At 54.9% G+C, this 15,388-nt stretch overlaps 3 protein-coding genes across 4 annotated transcripts in view; all 3 read left to right on the top strand.

Moving 5' to 3' along the window:
* The first annotated feature begins 2,726 nt into the window (after nt 1–2,726).
* On the top strand, nt 2,727–3,822 carry NKG7 (natural killer cell granule protein 7). The gene is made up of 4 exons (XM_017512456.2): nt 2,727–3,071; nt 3,148–3,294; nt 3,379–3,513; nt 3,618–3,822. The coding sequence occupies exons 1-4, from the start codon at nt 2,915–2,917 to the stop codon at nt 3,674–3,676; spliced, it is 498 nt and encodes a 165-aa protein (XP_017367945.1). The 5' UTR covers nt 2,727–2,914; the 3' UTR covers nt 3,677–3,822.
* A 2,830-nt stretch (nt 3,823–6,652) lies between these two features.
* CLDND2 (claudin domain containing 2) lies at nt 6,653–8,439 on the top strand. Of its 2 annotated transcripts, XM_017512453.2 has the most exons (4): nt 6,653–7,166; nt 7,552–7,692; nt 7,970–8,089; nt 8,317–8,439. In XM_017512453.2, the coding sequence occupies exons 1-4, from the start codon at nt 6,998–7,000 to the stop codon at nt 8,388–8,390; spliced, it is 504 nt and encodes a 167-aa protein (XP_017367942.1). In that variant the 5' UTR covers nt 6,653–6,997; the 3' UTR covers nt 8,391–8,439. The 2 variants fall into 2 exon arrangements, with proteins under 2 accessions (XP_017367942.1, XP_017367938.1); XM_017512449.2 differs by having other exon boundaries at nt 6,653–7,692; nt 7,970–8,439.
* A 654-nt stretch (nt 8,440–9,093) lies between these two features.
* The window catches only part of ETFB (electron transfer flavoprotein subunit beta), a 14,262-nt gene continuing 7,967 nt past the window's right edge, over nt 9,094–15,388 (top strand). Inside the window, exons 1-4 of the mRNA XM_017512454.2 lie at nt 9,094–9,229; nt 12,552–12,710; nt 12,937–13,095; nt 14,696–14,758. Of these exons, the coding sequence (XP_017367943.1) occupies nt 9,173–9,229; nt 12,552–12,710; nt 12,937–13,095; nt 14,696–14,758 (438 nt within the window). The 5' untranslated portion in view covers nt 9,094–9,172. The remainder of the gene's footprint in view (nt 9,230–12,551; nt 12,711–12,936; nt 13,096–14,695; nt 14,759–15,388) is intronic.

The raw sequence follows: 15,388 nt of genomic DNA on the forward strand, positions 1-15,388 counted from the left end.
TTTAGATGGAGTCTAACTCTGTTGCCCAGGCTGGAGTGCAGTGGTGTGATCTCAGCTCACTGCAACCACCACCTCCTGGGTTCAAGTGATTCTCCCGCCTCAGCCTCCTGAGTAGCTGGGATTATAGGCATGTGCTGCCAGGCCCAGCTAATTTTTGTATTTTTAGTAGGGAGGGGATTTCACCATGTTGGCCAGGCTGGTCTCCAACTCATGACTTCAGGTGATCCACCTGCCTAGGCCTCCCAAAGTGTTGAATTTGGAGTAGGGGCTGGGGTAATAATGGAGAGGGGTTGGATTTGGAGATGGGGTAGGGTTTGAGAATGAGAATGGAGTTAGATTTGAGGGTGGGAAGGGGCTAGGGGTTGGAGCTTGGATTAAGGATGGTGTTGAGTTTTGGAATTAGAATGGCATTAGGTTTGGGAATGGGGTCAAATTGGGGGATGGGGTTGAGTGTGTAGTTGAACTGAGAATGGAGTTCTATTTGAGGATGGGGATGGGTTTAAATTAGGGGTTAAAGCTGGGGTGGAGATTATAAATCGGGATGGGATTGGGTTTGGCGTTGTGTTCAGGAATGGGAATAAGGTTAACTTTGGGGATAGGGATGGTTTCAATTTGTGGTTGGAACTGAGCTTGAGGCTGAGTTTGGGGATGGAGTTGGGTTTGGGGTTAAAGCTGGGGTTAAGGATGGCTTTGGGTTTGGGAGGGAGTCAGGGTCACAGATGAGCTGTGTTCTCTGACCCACTACTCACTGCACACCATGGAGATTCCTGGAAGCCTTTCCAGGGACCTGGCCTGCTCATGGCCTCTGCCACCTCTGGGAGTTTCTGCTCATTAACGTGTTCTCAGAGTGGTGCAGATCTGAGTGAGGGATGGGGGCTGCCCCATCCCTCATTAGAGTCTCTCTAATAAAGGAGAGGACTCGGCCTGCCAGGTCATTTCCCATTCTCCACATTCGCCGGCTGTTCTGGGACTACTGGCCCAGTTCATCTTCACTACAGAGGTCTTCCTCCAGGCTACTCCCTGTGGTAGTCCATTCTCACACTTATATCAAGAGCTGCTTGGCTGGGCGTGGTGGCTCATACCTGTAATCCCAGCACTTTGGAAGGCTGAGGCAGGCAGATCACGAGGTCAGGAGTTCAAGACCAGACTAGCCAACATGGTGAAACCCTGTCTCTACTAAAAAATACAAAAATTAGCTGGGCATGGTGGCTTGTGCCTGTAATCCCAGCTACTTGGGAGGCTGAGGTAGGAGAATTGCTTGAACCGGGACCCGGGAAGCAGAGGTTGCAGTGAGCCAAGATTGTGTCACTGCACTCCAGCCTGGGCTACAGAGCAAGACTCCATCTCAAAAAAAAAAAAAAAAAAAAAAAAAAAAAAAAAAAAAAACCCCAAAAAAAAAAAAAAAAAAAAAAAAAAAAAAGAACTGCCAATAGGGAGAAACCCCATCTCTAGTAACAATACAAAATTAGCCAGGTGAGGTCGCACAAAAACAAACAAACAAACAAAAACTGCCTGAGACTGGATAATTTGTAAAGGAAAGAGGCTTCATTGATTCACAGTTCTGCATGGCTGGGGAGGCCTCAAGAAACTTACAGTCATGGTGGGAGGCGAAGGGGAAACAAGGCACCTTCTTTACAGGGTGGCAGGAAGACCTGCCAAGCGAAGGCAGGAGGAGCCTCTCATAAAACCATCATATCCCATGAGAACTCACTCACTAGCACGAGAACAGCATGGGGGAAGCCGTCCCCATGATTCAATTACCTCCACATGGTCTCCACCTAGATACGCATGAATTATGGGGATGCAATTCAAGATGAGATTTGGGTAGGGACACAAAGCCTAACCACATCACCCTGTTTCACAGAGCTCAGGTTTTCCTGGGCCTTCTTCCTGGGCTGTGGCACCTTCACCTTATACCTGCTCACAGGTGAAGTGTTGCCAGGACCTGATGTTGGTGTGGATGGAAGAAGCTAGCGTTTGGAGGGCTGGAGAACCTTGGACTGAAGTCCTTATGTCCCCCAACGCCCCCTAAGCCCCCAGTCCTGGTGATAAAGGCCACCTCTGGAGCCCCCACCCAAGCAGAGATGCCACTGAATTCATTAATCAGATGAGGATGTGGGTATGTCTGCAACTCTGCAAACCTTTCAGAATTGTGATTCTCTGCTGTTTACCTGTCCTTAGCATATGTTCTAAACTGGGGCCCAGGATTCTGAGCTTCTGCCCACCCCTTCCTCCCTCAGGACCTGGAGCTCGAGCCCCCACTTCCTTCCTCCTTAAGCCCCAGGAGTTCTAACTCCCAAGTCCCCTCCTTTAGCAGAGACCCTAGACTTGGGGCCTTCCCCTTCCAGAATGGAGGACTGCAGAACCCACAGGAAAGTATGACACATCCCCAACTGTCCCCTCTGGCCACATCTCCCCACCCACTTAACGCAAACCCTCGCCTGGCTGGCTTCCTCCCACCTCAGGGCCCCCAAGCCTCTCTCTATCTCTCACCTCTTCCTGGAAGCCCCCACTTGGTGTTGAGGGCTCCACGGGTGTGAGCCATAGAACCTGTGACAGAGGCAAGTTCTAAACCACCACCCAAACCACTGACAATCTGACACCCTCCGTGTCCTCCCCCACCACACATGAAGGAGGGAACCGGACCCCAGGGAGGGGAGGGAGGACGTTGCCTGTGCAATCCAGGAAGGGAGGGTATGTGAAAAGTCAGCTACCGGGAACTGTGTGAAACCAAACCAGCCTTATTTGACAAAGCACAAGACCCCTCGCTGCCCCAAGACTACTTCCTGGTCTCTCTTTCTTGAGCTCAGAGGACCCAGGAGTCCAGGTGCACAGCCTCCTCCTCTCTGAGATTCAAGAGTCTGATCAGCAGCCTCTTCCTCCGCCAGGACCCAGAAGCCCCAAGCTTACCCTCATGGAGCGCTTCCGGTCCCTGGCCCTGCTTACAGGCTCCCTGGGCCTGATTTTCTGCCTGATTGCTTTGAGCACCGATTTCTGGTTTGTGGCTGAGGGTCCCACCTTCTCAGCTCACTCGGGCCTCTGGCCAAATGGGCATGGGAACCCCGTAGCAGGTAAGGGGAGTGGGTGTCCTGGGGTGGGCGAGGGTTGCCAGAGGAGATGGATGCTCAGTGGTCTCCCCCTGATCAGGTTACATTCACGTGACGCAGAGCTTCAGCATCCTGGCTGCCCTGTGGGCCCTGGTGTCCGTGAGCTTCCTGGTCCTGTCCTGCATCCCCTCATTGTCTGCTCCCGGCCGAGGCCCCTTTATCTCAACCATCACAGCCTCTGCTGCAAGTAAGGACTCTGAAGTGCACTGGGGCATCGGGAGCCAGTGAATTCCTGCCAAGGGACTGAGCCATCTTTTGTCCTTGTCTCCAGCCCTCTCTATGGTAGTGGCCATGGCGGTGTATACCAGCGAGCGGTGGAATCAACCTCAAGACCCCCAGATCCAGACCTTCTTCTCCTGGTCCTTCTACCTGGGCTGGGTCTCAACTTTCTTCTTGCTCTGCACAGGTGACTATCCTGCTCACTGCCCTGGGGAGCTTGGGAGGGCCCAGCTGGGGGCGCTGAGGATGGAGGGCAGGGGGCAAGTGCTTAAATGCTTTCTGACCACCCAGGTTCTCTGAGTCTAAGTGCTCACTGTGGTGGCCCCAGGCCCGGCTATGAAACCTTGTGAGTGGAAGGCAAGAACGGCAAGCTGAGTTTTGAGCGCTGTATTCCAAAGGCCTCATCTGGAGCCTCGGGAAAGTCTGGCCCCACATCTGTCCCGCCCTTCCCCAGCCACTCCTGTTTCTTCATTCATTCAACAAAATTTGGCTGGAATCTGGTTATTCTGAGATTAATTCTGCCAAGATGTAAGCCAACCATCTGCCAGCTCCATGGTGGGTGAGGCCAGGCACCCAGGGAAGGTGAGGGCCCACCAGGCTGACCACCTGCAGGGCGCTCCTGCCCAGGAAGAGAGCCAGCCTGTGTCTGTCTCTCCCCCTCTCCAGTGTTTTTCTTTCTCCTGGTGTCTTTCTCCCTTTAGCTGGCTCTCTTTCCTTCTCTATCCCTCTCTGATTTTGTCCCCCTTGCCAGAACTCGGTCCTCTTTGCACATTTCCCCATGTTGGGGACACTGGCACATGCCAGACCCAGACGCTGCCCACCACGGGCTCAGTCTGTGAGGCAGTGGGGAGGAGGCACTTACAGACCAGAAGCAGCTAATACTGGCCAGACAGCAGGCCCAGTGCAGGCAGGACGCTGGAACAAGACTGACCATATTGTGGAGGGATGGAGATGACTTTTCCGGAGAGAGAATGTTTAGGAGCTTCTTAAGGGCCAGAAAAAGGAAATATCCAGGAAGAGGGACCCAAAGATGGATGCACAGAAAGGTCAAGAATCTTGTGGGGATAAAGAATGATAATTTATGGCCAGGATATTGAATGTAGGGGACAGGGGATGGAAAAGGAAGAGGGAGAGGCAGGTGGGGGCTCCGGCCTCTAATGTCACACTGGACTGTCTCCCGAGTGTGATGGGGAGTTTGGAGAAAACTGGGCATGAGAGAGACAGTGTCAGCTCTGGGTGCCAGAAAGACTCCCCTGCAGACCTGGAGGGGAGGCCAGAAGGTCAGGGAGGAACATGGTAATGTAGTAGGTGAGACAGGACAAGGCCTGACCTGGGACCAGGAAAGGAGGGAATGAGCCAGACAGATTCAAGGGCAGGAGGAGCAGGACTTGAGGACCCAAGGCTTTTCAGGGTGAGAAGCGAGAAGAGGGCAAGGACAGTGCTCAAGTGTCGGGATCGATGAACTGGATGGGACGGCAGGGCCATCCCTCTTATGGTGGAAGACACTGCACTCAGTTGGGATATGGTTAACTGTTAAGGCCCTGAGGGGCAGCCAGGAGCAGAACTTGAGTCTGGGGCTCACGGGAGAGACCTTGGGTTGGAGATGGAGTTTGGGAGGCTGTGAGAGCTTTAAGCAGCACTGAAGCTTTGGCAGTGAGGAGGCTTTCCTGGCAAGGGAGTGCAGGGTGCAGCTTCAAGGGATACCCAGATTTACAAGTGAAGGGGAGAAGGCAGAGGAACAGAAGTCTGCACTAAGACAGCTGGGGACCTGGAGAGCTTCTGGGATGCCTGGAATGTCAAGGGAAGAGACTTTTCTTTTTTTTTTTTTTGTTGGAGTGCAATGGTGTGACTTCATCTCACTGCAACCTCCACCTCCTGGGTTCAAGTGATTCTCCTGCCTCAGCTTCCCAAATAGCTGGGATTACAGGCACCCGCCATCATGCCTGGCTAACCTAATTTTTGTATTTTTTTTCTTTTTTGAGACGGAGTTTCGCTCTTGTTACCCAGGCTGGAGTGCAATGGCGCGATCTCGGCTCACCGCAACCTCCACCTCCTGGGTTCAGGCAATTCTCCTGCCTCAGCCACCCGAGTAGCTGGGACTACAGGCACGTGCCACCACGCCCAGCTAATTTTTGTATTTTTAGTAGAGACGGAGTTTCACCATGTTGACCAGGATGGTCTCGATCTCTTGACCTCGTGATCCACCCGCCTCGGACTCCCAAAGTGCTGGGATTACAGGCTTGAGCCACCACACCCGGCCTTTTTCTTTTTTTTTGAGACAGAGTTTCACTCTTGTTGTCCAGGCTGGAGTGCAATGGCATGATCTTGGCTCGTTGCAACCTCTGCCTCCTGGGTTCAAGCGATTCTCCTGCCTCAGCCTCCCAAGTAGCTGGGATTGTAGGCATATACCACCACGCCTGGCTAGTTTTGTAATTTTAGTAGAGACAGGGTTTCACCATGTTGGTCAGGCTGGTCTTGAACTCCCGACCTCAGGTGATCCATCCACCTTGTCCTCCCAAAGTGCTGGGATTACAGGCGTGAGCCACCGTGCCTGGCTAATTTTTGTATTTTTAGGAGAGATGGGATTTTGCCATGTTGGTCAGGCTTGTCTGAAACTCCTGACCTCAGGTGATTCGCCCGCCTCAGCCTCCCAAAGTGCTAGGATTACAGGCGTGAGCCACAGTGTGCCTGACCAAGGGAAGAGAAGTTTCTAAGAAAGGGCTAGGAGTGGTGGCTTAAACCCATAATGTCAGCATTTGGGGAGGCTGAGGTAGGAGGATTGCTTGAGCCCAGGAGTTTGAGACCAGCAACATAGCAAGTTTGGGCAACATAGCAAGACCCCATCTCAACAAAAAATCTTAAGAAAATTAGCCAGGCATGATGGCATATGCCTGTAGTCCCAGCTACTCATGAGGCTCTGAGGCAGGAGGATTCCTGGAACCCGGGAGTTCAAAGCTGCAGTGAGCTGTAATGGGGCCACTGCACTCCAGGCTGGGAGAGAGAGACACCCTCTCTAAAAAAAAAACAATAAAAGAAAGACTTGGCCTACCATGTAATGGCCCTCAAGCTGCCCCCAGAGCTGCTGTCTGATTCTGAGCTGTCACTCAGTTGAGAGTTACTGGGGTGTATGTGTACTGATGGTGGGGGGAATGATTATCCCTTTAAACAATCACTAGGGGAGGGGGTTCTGGAACTCCCTGCCTCACAGAGACCCAGCCTCCCTCCCCCCATCTCTCTGGGCTCTGTTTGTCTAAGGAGACCTGGGGCCCTGGGTGTGAGTCACTTAGGTGGGTGTATGTGGAGGGGTGTCTGGGGAGGGTACTGAACAGGCTGAAGGGGCATTCTGCTGTGTGGGAGGTCTCTGGGAAGACAGGTTGCTCACGGCAAAGCCTGTGGTGAAGGTCTCAGAGGCCTCTCAGGGGAAGTCTCAGGGTCCCCAGTAAGGAGAACAAGGGAGGAGATTGTGGGTCCCCAGAAAGGGTTGTTGAGGGAGGGGCCTGGGGCACCCGTGGAACTGAAGGAGGGGGTCTTCAGGTCCCCAGAAGCAGGGGCCTCAGGCAGGAGTGCTAGGGGAGAAGTGTGGAGAAGGCGGGCTCCTAAGCTGGGGGCCTGGGGTGGGAAGGGCCTCGGCCCATCCTGCCCTTGTGGCCCCCGGCTGCAGCCTCAGTGGCATGGGGGTGAAGCGGAGCCTCCAGAGCGGGGGCATTCTGCTCAGCCTCTTGGCCAACGTCCTCATGGTGCTCTCCACGGCCACCAACTACTGGACTCGCCAACACGAGGGCCACAGTGGCCTGTGGCAGGAATGCAACCACCGCATTTGCTCCAACATCCCCTGCCAGAGTGAGGAGGCTCGGCCCGCCCTGATGTCAGACGGCACTTCAGACCCCCAGGGCTCGGGACACAGGGCTGGGCCCACCGCAAGGCACCCGCCACTTCCATCCCGTGCTCAGATGCAGCTGTCCCTCCTCGACCGAGGCAGCCACGAACCCCTCCCTCAGGCTTGTGGGCTTATCCCCGAACCCCTTCCCATCCCGGTAGCGGCAGTAACCGCAGGTCCTGATGTGACCTCCAAGGCCCGGTCCAAACGCCTGACTCCAGGTCGGGGAAGCCGGACTCCAGGCCAAGTACCGGGTGGGGGGAGGAGCCAGGAGAGCTTCCGGTTGCGGCCGAAGCCGTCGCGGCTGGGGGCGGTCCCCGCGGGGGCTGAGGCGCCCACTCTCCTCAGCCACGCTGGCCGTGACAGCGGCGTGCATGGTGCTGGCGGCGGGCTTCGGCGTGGTGGGCATGGTGTTGGGACTGTGGATTCGGTGGCACGAGGGCGAGTCGCGGCGGGGCCAGATCACAAGCGCCTTCCTCTTCCTCGGCGGTGAGACGGAGGCAGGGGTGGGCCGGGGGTGATGGAGGGGCCTGGGTACCAGGGGCGGGGCTTGAGGAATGCCGCCGGGATTCAAGGGGCGGGGCTGGAAGAAGCCGCGAAATGGGGGCGGGGCTCGAGATGGAGTTCAGAAGCAGGAGGCGCCAGGGCCAGAGGCGGGGCTGAGAGGGAATAGGCGTGGCCTGACAGAAGGGGGCGGGTCTGAATGGGCGTGGCCTGGGTGCAGGCCCACTTGGCCCAGCTCACACGGCGGCTGGGCGGGGCCCAGGACTGCTGCTGCTGACAGCCTTGATAGGCTACACGGCGAAGAACACGTGGAAGAACAACGTCTTCTTCTCCTGGTCCTATTTTTCTGGGTGGCTGGCCTTACCCTTCTCAATTCTCGCGGGTAACGTGGACAGCGGGAAGAGGGTGGAGGAGGCTACCCAGAAGGCTCCCCAGCCGCCCTTCCAGGAAACCCCGGGGACTTCTCAGGGACTCCCTAACACACTCGCGACTCCCACAGACCCGGCAGAGACCCCCTTGGAGCCCCAAAACCCCAGTCCCAGGGGCACGCCTGGCCATCCGCCCCAGGGCCCACCTTCCTCTCCCTGCCCCGCGCTCCCGTCCCCCCAGGCGTCTGCTTTCTACTGGCAGACATGATCGTGCAGAGCACCGACGCCATCAGAGGATTCCCCGTGTGTCTGTGACCGTATCCTGCCTGGGGCAGAATAAAGGAACGGCTTTTTTTGTTTTTTAGCGCCACGGTTCCGCGTGCTTTTGTGGGGGTCGTGGGGACGCAGGCACGGGGTTGCATAGAGGCTCAGGGAGGACTCAAGGATATGAACCTATAGGGAACGTGGTGACACGAGTGACATGGATTGGGATGGAACAGGGACATCGGGGAGGGGAGGGGCCAGGAGGGGACGTGGGCTTTTGGAGAGGTTGTGGAGAGGCTGTGGGGACGTCATGAAGATGAAGTGGAGACACGAACAGGGGAGGCTACGGATATGGAAGGGACAAGGAACACGGGGATGGAGAGTGGAGAGACCGACACGAGAGGACTCAGAGTAGTGGGAACAAGAGCACCGCAACTTGGAGAGGTCGGGAAGAAGTGGGGGATCTGGAGGGAGAGAGTAGATCCGGGGACACTGGGAAACGTTTATAGGACCAGGAGGATCCCCACTCCGGGCGCGCTTCCCTCTAGTGCACGACCTTTCCTCTAGTTCCCTGTCCCTCCCCTTCCGCCAGGCCTTGCCCTCCCGCTCCGGGTCCAGTGGGCTCCCCGAGATCCGCTTCCCATTGGTTTGCGTTGCTTGCCACACCGCCCTTCCTTCCGGCCTCTCGATTGGTCCTCTGTGGGGGGGCGGGCTCTGCAGCGGTCGACTGGCTGACCGTGCCGCGCGCAGGCGCAGAGAGGGACAGGGGGCGGGGCGTCTGGACGGAGCGGCGGAGGGTGCGTGTTGACCCTGTAGGTGGCTGTGGCTGGAAGATGGCGGAGCTGCGCGCGCTTGTTGCTGTCAAGAGGGTCATCGACTACGCTGTGAAGGTGACCGGGTCCCCCTCTCCCACATCCCCAAGTCCCGCAGCCGTGTGCTTCCGGGGCCACGAGCGCACACTAGGTGGGGGTCTTCTTGTAACCTCCGACCTCTGCCGCTCTAACCCCCAAACGTCAAAGTCACACCTAGGGGCAAAAATCAAAGACTGAAGTTCTGCCATTCGATCCCTCCGGGGTCACGGCCCTGTTCTCTTTTCCGTGGTTCTGGACTCACTTTCTTGATAACTGTTCAGAGCGAGTTGCTTTCTCCATTTCTTACCCACTGGAAGAAGTCATGGTCCCTGTTTAACGCACGGAGAAATTGAGGCACAGAGCGGTCACCCACCTAAAGAAGGGCAGAGCCGAGTTCTATCCAGGTTCCTCTGACTGCTTTCACCCACTGGGCTGCATTGCCTACCATTGGGCTATTACCCGAAATGTTCTATAGTGGGAGTCAGACAGGGCACTGTAGGGTGGGGCCCCAGAAGCTGCCTTCCACCCTCCATACCCACAGCGTGAGCCAGGAGGCTCTAGCTAGGGAGAGAGAAGTGTGTTTGCTAGAGATGAAAGGTCAAAGAGCCAACCTGACTGAGCTGAGGAGTAGCTCACATTCTCCATGAAAGAGGTGGGAAGGGCACCTTCTGAGCGCCTGGCTTGTCCCCAGAGGGAAGCTGGTGTGGGCAGAGGTGAATCAGACACGGTCTCTCAGGCCCATCTCTCTCAATGCTTGGCCTGAACTGGACTGAAGATGGTGACTATCCGTCCATGTCTGTCCTTCCCATAATCCTGGGCTCTTACCTCCGTGTTCCCAGCATTGCCTAGTACTGGGCCTGGCACCCTGGAGGCCTCAGGGTGGGTGAAACCAGGGTCACAAAGTTGACAGTGATACTTCCTCTGCCTGTCTTGGGAGTGGGCTGGGGAAGAGGGTATAGGAGCCAGACTTGGACATGAAAGCATCAGTGATCATAGCAGATAGCATTTAGTGGGTACTTACGTGCCAGGCATCGTTCTAGGTCCTTTGCAGAGATTAGCTCATTCAGTCCTTTCAGTGACCTCTGCATTATTAATCCCATTGGATGGGTGAGGAAACAGCCCTGTGGAGGTTGTTAGTTGCCAGATCTCCCAGCCAGTAAGTGGCAGTTAGGATCAAAATCTGGGTAAGTCTAGCTCTAGACTGCTCTCCCATCTCCACTCAATGGCCCCTGTCCTAATACACCTCTGGCAGCACATGACAGGGATGTCGCCTTCAGCCCTTTTGAGACACATTCCTTTTGGGGTCCTGGGACCCGACACTTGGTTTCCTCTCCCTTCTGACTGTTCATTACTGTCACATCTTTGGACTCCCACAGCTCCCTGGGCCTCCTCTCTCTATCCCAGCCCTGGCCTTCCCCGCCTGGCATGTCTGGGATTGGATCTGTCTCCCCTACCGTGCAGGCCCACGTTTGACTCAGCTCTGGTCCCAGCGTCACTCAGCACAGAGCCTGGCACATGGCTGTCTCTGGTGTACTCAGGGAAGCGTGAAGGCAGCGTTGAATCAGCTCCTGTCCTTTCCAGAGCGGGGTGCTGCCTTCCTCTCTCGCAGTGCCCCAGGGCTCCGTGACTCCCTGGATGTGTCTGTTGATGTCCTTTTCAGAACAAATAAATGATTCAGACCCTGCCAGCTTCCTCAACACCGGATTCGAACTGGGCACCATCCCATCCCCTTTCCCTTCTCCTCCCAAAGCTGTCAGTTCTCCACCCCCCACCCTTCCGGCCCTATAGTCTCTTGGTCTCATTGTCTCGCAGGTTCTCCCTGGCTCCAAGTCTCTCCCTCTCAGCCCACCTCTACCCAGCCGTAGGGGTCTTTCTGCACCTAGAGCTGACCTTGCCCTCCCCTGATCCCAGCTTGCCTATGGCTCCCCAGCACCTTCAGGACAGAGTCCCAGCCCCTCTGCCTGGCATTTGGGACCGATTGTGGTTCGGCCTCCTATTCATAGTCTGCTTCAGCCATCCATGTCCCTCCTTAGACCCTCCCTTACCTCTTGTGTTTCTGCATGCTCCTCCTGTCTTGACAGAGGAGGCTGTGGCTCACCCATTCCATGCCTTATTCCAGCACCACCCCCCTCTCTCTGCTGCCTGTCCTTTGTCCTGCCCAACTCCAACTCATGGATTATATCAAAATCTAGTGATTCTCGGCTGGGCATAGTGGCTCATACCTGTAATCCCTGCATTTTGGGAGGCCGAGGTGAGTGGATCAATTGAGGTCAGGAGTTCAAGACCAGCCTGGCCAACATGGTGAAACCCTCTCTCTACTAAAAATAAAAAAATTAGCCAGGCATGGTGGTGTACCTGTGATCCCAGCTACTCGGGAGTCTGAGGCAGGGGAATTGCTTGAACCTACCCTTATACTGCAGTGGCATTTGTGAAACAGGTCAAGGTCACTGGTCATGTTGTCTAAGGTGTTATCCGAGCTCATTGCCTCACAACCAAGAGAATTAAAGAGCATGAACCACCCAAAGCGTGAGTTTGGAGCGAAAGTTTAATAAGCAAAAGAAGTTTTTACAGTTGAATCCAAAACTTTTGTAAGACACTCCTCTCATCTCTGCAGCTGTTTGAGTATCTTATCTGTAAAGCTATCTGTGTAACTCTCCCTTATCTATGTAGTTGTGGGTGTGTCTCTAGGCAAGCCCAAGGGTTTGCTTTAGGTAAGCCCCGCCCCGTCCCTTTGCAAGTTCCCATGGAGCCCACCATATATATGCCTGAAAAGGGGGGGGAACTTTTCCTGGGAGCCCATTAATCACACAAAGAACAAAAGCAGGATCTGTGCTGGATCCTGCCTGCTTATCTGTGCAGCTGCAGCCTGAGTTTTTTCCAGGCTTCTCTACTGTTGCCTGTAGCTGTGATTTTTCAGGCAGGCTGCTTCTCCGAGTGCCAGGCTTTGCTGTCTACGTAACTGATTTTTCCTTTTCTTCTCATTTGTATTTATGTATCAGTGCGTTATGTCTTTATATACACTTGGGGATATGGTAAAATACACCTCTCACTGGGGGTTACTGTAAATACTGTAAATTTGAGAACCACTCTTTCAGGCCTGATAAGGAGCAGTGACAGATTAGGGATGGTCATGTCAGATGTCCCTGGTACCCAGGAATGTCTGGATAAGAGAAGGAGAGAGGGTGACCTGCCCCTGCCTACAAGCTCTAACCCAGCTTGTCCCTGAAGCTGTGACCCTGGACAAGGCCCTGCCCCTTTCCAGACTGTTGTCCCCCTCCAACCTGGGAGAGGGTTGGCACTCAGGCCCCCACCTTCTGGCCTATTTCCTCCTGACTCCGCCTTCTCCCCTCCTGCTGAGCAGATTCGAGTGAAGCCTGACAGGACGGGTGTGGTCACGGATGGTGTGAAGCACTCCATGAACCCCTTCTGCGAGATCGCAGTGGAGGAGGCTGTGCGGCTCAAGGAGAAGAAGCTGTTGAAGGAGGTCATCGCAGTCAGCTGTGGGCCTGCACAGTGCCAGGTACTCAGAGTCGGGGAGGGTGCTGGTCTCCTGGGTCTGAGGGAGGAGGGGCTGGAAGCTAGACTCCTGGGTCTGAGGGAGGAGGGGATGGGGGCCAGACTCCTGGGTCTGAGGGAGGAGGGGCTGGGGGCCTGGACTCCTGGGTCTGAGGGAGGAGGGGATGGGGTCCAGATTCCTGGGTCCCTCTGGGGATAGTAGCCAAGTCAAGCTCCTCTGTCCTTGGCAGGAGACCATTCGTACCGCCCTGGCCATGGGTGCAGACCGAGGTATCCATGTGGAGGTGCCCCCTGCAGAAGCAGAATGCTTGGGTCCCCTGCAGGTGGCTCGGGTCCTGGCCAAGCTGGCAGAGAAGGAGAAGGTGGACCTGGTGCTGCTGGGCAAGCAGGTATTTGGGTCAGCCCCTCCCTGTGCCCCTGCTCATCCGTGCTCAGGAGGAGGGTGGTGGGGATGTGGGGTGGGACAGCAGGTGACCAGGCCCAGGGCATTCAGCCACTCCAGGCTGAGCAGCTTGGACTTTGCTGTCCCTCCTGATAGAGAGTTTGAGCAGGAAGAACAGAGTCCCTCTAGGTGTTAGATCCTTCTGGGCCAGGCACGATAGCTCATGCCTGTAATCCCAGCACTTTGGGTTGCTAAGGTGGGCAGATCACTTGAGGTCAGGAGTTTGAAATCAGTGTGGCCAACATGGCAAAACCCTGTCTCTTCTAAAAATATAAAAATTATCCAGGCGTGGTGGCAGGTGCCTATAATCCCAGGCAGAGCCTGGGTGGGGCTGCAGGGGCCCAGGTGTTGGCAACGTGGCCTTTGCAGCCCCCTGCATTTCCTGTGGGTCTTCTCTCCCACTTTGTCCTACCTGTCCTGGGCCAGGGACAGTTCCTGGGGCCAGGGCCTCCAGCTGGGGAAATGCCAGATGAACTGGTCAGGATGCTGTTTGTTCTAGGAAGCAGATTCAAAACTCAAACTAGCTTAAGCCAGAGAGCGGATTTATTATCTCATGTAAATCAGGTACTTCAGGCACAGCTTGATCCAGAGTCCCACATGAGCTCTAGGCTCCCCTCTACCGTGGCTTCAATGTCTGCATCTCCAGGCTCAGATCCCACCAGCTCAGTGAACCCAGCAGAAAGAAGGGAGCCTCTTTGCCAAGCGCTCCAGCAAAGCTCCCAGGGTTGACTCTTCTTTGGTGCAGCTTGAGTAATGTGCCCCTCCCTGAATCAATCACTAGGATTAGGGCTAGGATGTCCTCGCCGGCCCAGATCCTGTTCATCCAACTGCCCAGGGGCCACATAGTGCAGGAATCCTGAGAGGCTTTATACAGAGGGCAGAGATTTGGTGACAGGGATGCCAGGTGGCCCCACATGCCCCTGGACAAGTGGCTGCTTATCTCTGGGCCCAAGTGAGGGGATTGTTCTAGACATAAGTCAGTGAACTATGGCCCATAGCTACCACTGATTTGTAAATAAAGCTTTATTGGAACATCACCACATACGTTCATTTACATGTTATTTATGGCTGCCTGTGTGCCACAGGAGCAGAGCTGAGTCATTGTGACAGACTGCATGACCTGCAAAGCCTAAAATATTTACTACATCTGTTCCACTATAGAAAAAGTTTACCAACCCGCTGGGTGTGGTGGCTCATGCCTGTAATCCCAGCACTTTGGGGTGCCAAGGGGTTGCGGATCATCCGAGGTCAGGAGTTTGAGACTAGCCTGGCCAACATGGTAAAACCCTGTCTCTACTGAAAATACAACAGTTAGCTGGGCATGGTAGTGTATGCCTGTAATCCCAGCTATTCAGGTAGCTGAGGCAGGAGAATTGCTTGAATCTGGAGGCAGAAATTGAAGTAAGCCAAGATTGCACCATTGCACTCCGGACTGGGCAATAGAACAAGACTCAAAAAGAAAAAAAAGAAAGGAAAACTAGACAAAGACCCGAATGGTCCATGAGCTCCATCGATCGTCATACAGTCTTCTGTCTCTCCCCATTCAGGCCATCGATGACGACTGTAACCAGACAGGGCAGATGACAGCTGGATTTCTTGACTGGCCACAGGTGAGGCCGGAGTGGGGAGCACTTGCTGAGGGCCAGGCCCTGATCCCTCCAATTTCATTTCTGCCTTAGGCCCTTTGCATTTGCTCTTCTTTTCCTCCTGGAGCACTGTTCCCTCAGATTGCCTTGTGGCTTTCTTGTTCCTCTCCTTGAGGTCTCTGCTGAGGTATCACTTCTTCAAAGGGGCCTTCCTTGCCACCCTACATGAAATACTCATGCTCACCCCCTCAACTCCAGGTTTCCCAATCCCACCTATGCCAGTCCAATAGGAATGCAGGCTAGAGCCAGGCACCATGACTCACGCCTATAATCACTGCACTTTGGGAGGCCGAGGCAGGCAGATCACTTGAGGCCAGGAGACGAGACTGCAGTGAGTCATGATCATGCCAGTGGACTCCATCCTGGGTGAAAGAGGGAAACTGTCTCAAAAAAAAAAAAAATGCAAGGCATATAGGCTAATTTAAAAATTTTCACAGCCACATAAAAAAGTAAAAAGGAACAGACAAAATTACTTTTTTTTTTTTTTTTTTTTAAGACGGAGTCTCACTCTTGTTACCCAGGCTGGAGTGCAATGGCGCGATCTCGGCTCACCGCAACCTCCGCCTCCTGGGTTCAGGCAATTCTCCTGCCTCA

Source organism: Cebus imitator, unplaced genomic scaffold (genome assembly GCF_001604975.1).
Source record: "Cebus imitator isolate Cc_AM_T3 unplaced genomic scaffold, Cebus_imitator-1.0 Scaffold473, whole genome shotgun sequence".
NCBI lineage: Eukaryota > Metazoa > Chordata > Mammalia > Primates > Cebidae > Cebus > Cebus imitator.

Excerpts from the sequence above, each read along its gene's own strand:
- CLDND2 (XM_017512449.2), top strand. The coding sequence starts at position 6,998 with ATGGGGGTGAAGCGGAGCCTCCAGAGCGGGGGCATTCTGCTCAGCCTC. Across the intron at positions 7,693-7,969 it reads CGCCTTCCTCTTCCTCGGCG|GACTGCTGCTGCTGACAGCC; the intron begins GTGAGACGGAGG and ends GGCGGGGCCCAG.
- NKG7 (XM_017512456.2), top strand. The coding sequence starts at position 2,915 with ATGGAGCGCTTCCGGTCCCTGGCCCTGCTTACAGGCTCCCTGGGCCTG. Across the intron at positions 3,072-3,147 it reads GCATGGGAACCCCGTAGCAG|GTTACATTCACGTGACGCAG; the intron begins GTAAGGGGAGTG and ends CCCCCTGATCAG. Across the intron at positions 3,514-3,617 it reads TTTCTTCTTGCTCTGCACAG|GTTCTCTGAGTCTAAGTGCT; the intron begins GTGACTATCCTG and ends CTGACCACCCAG.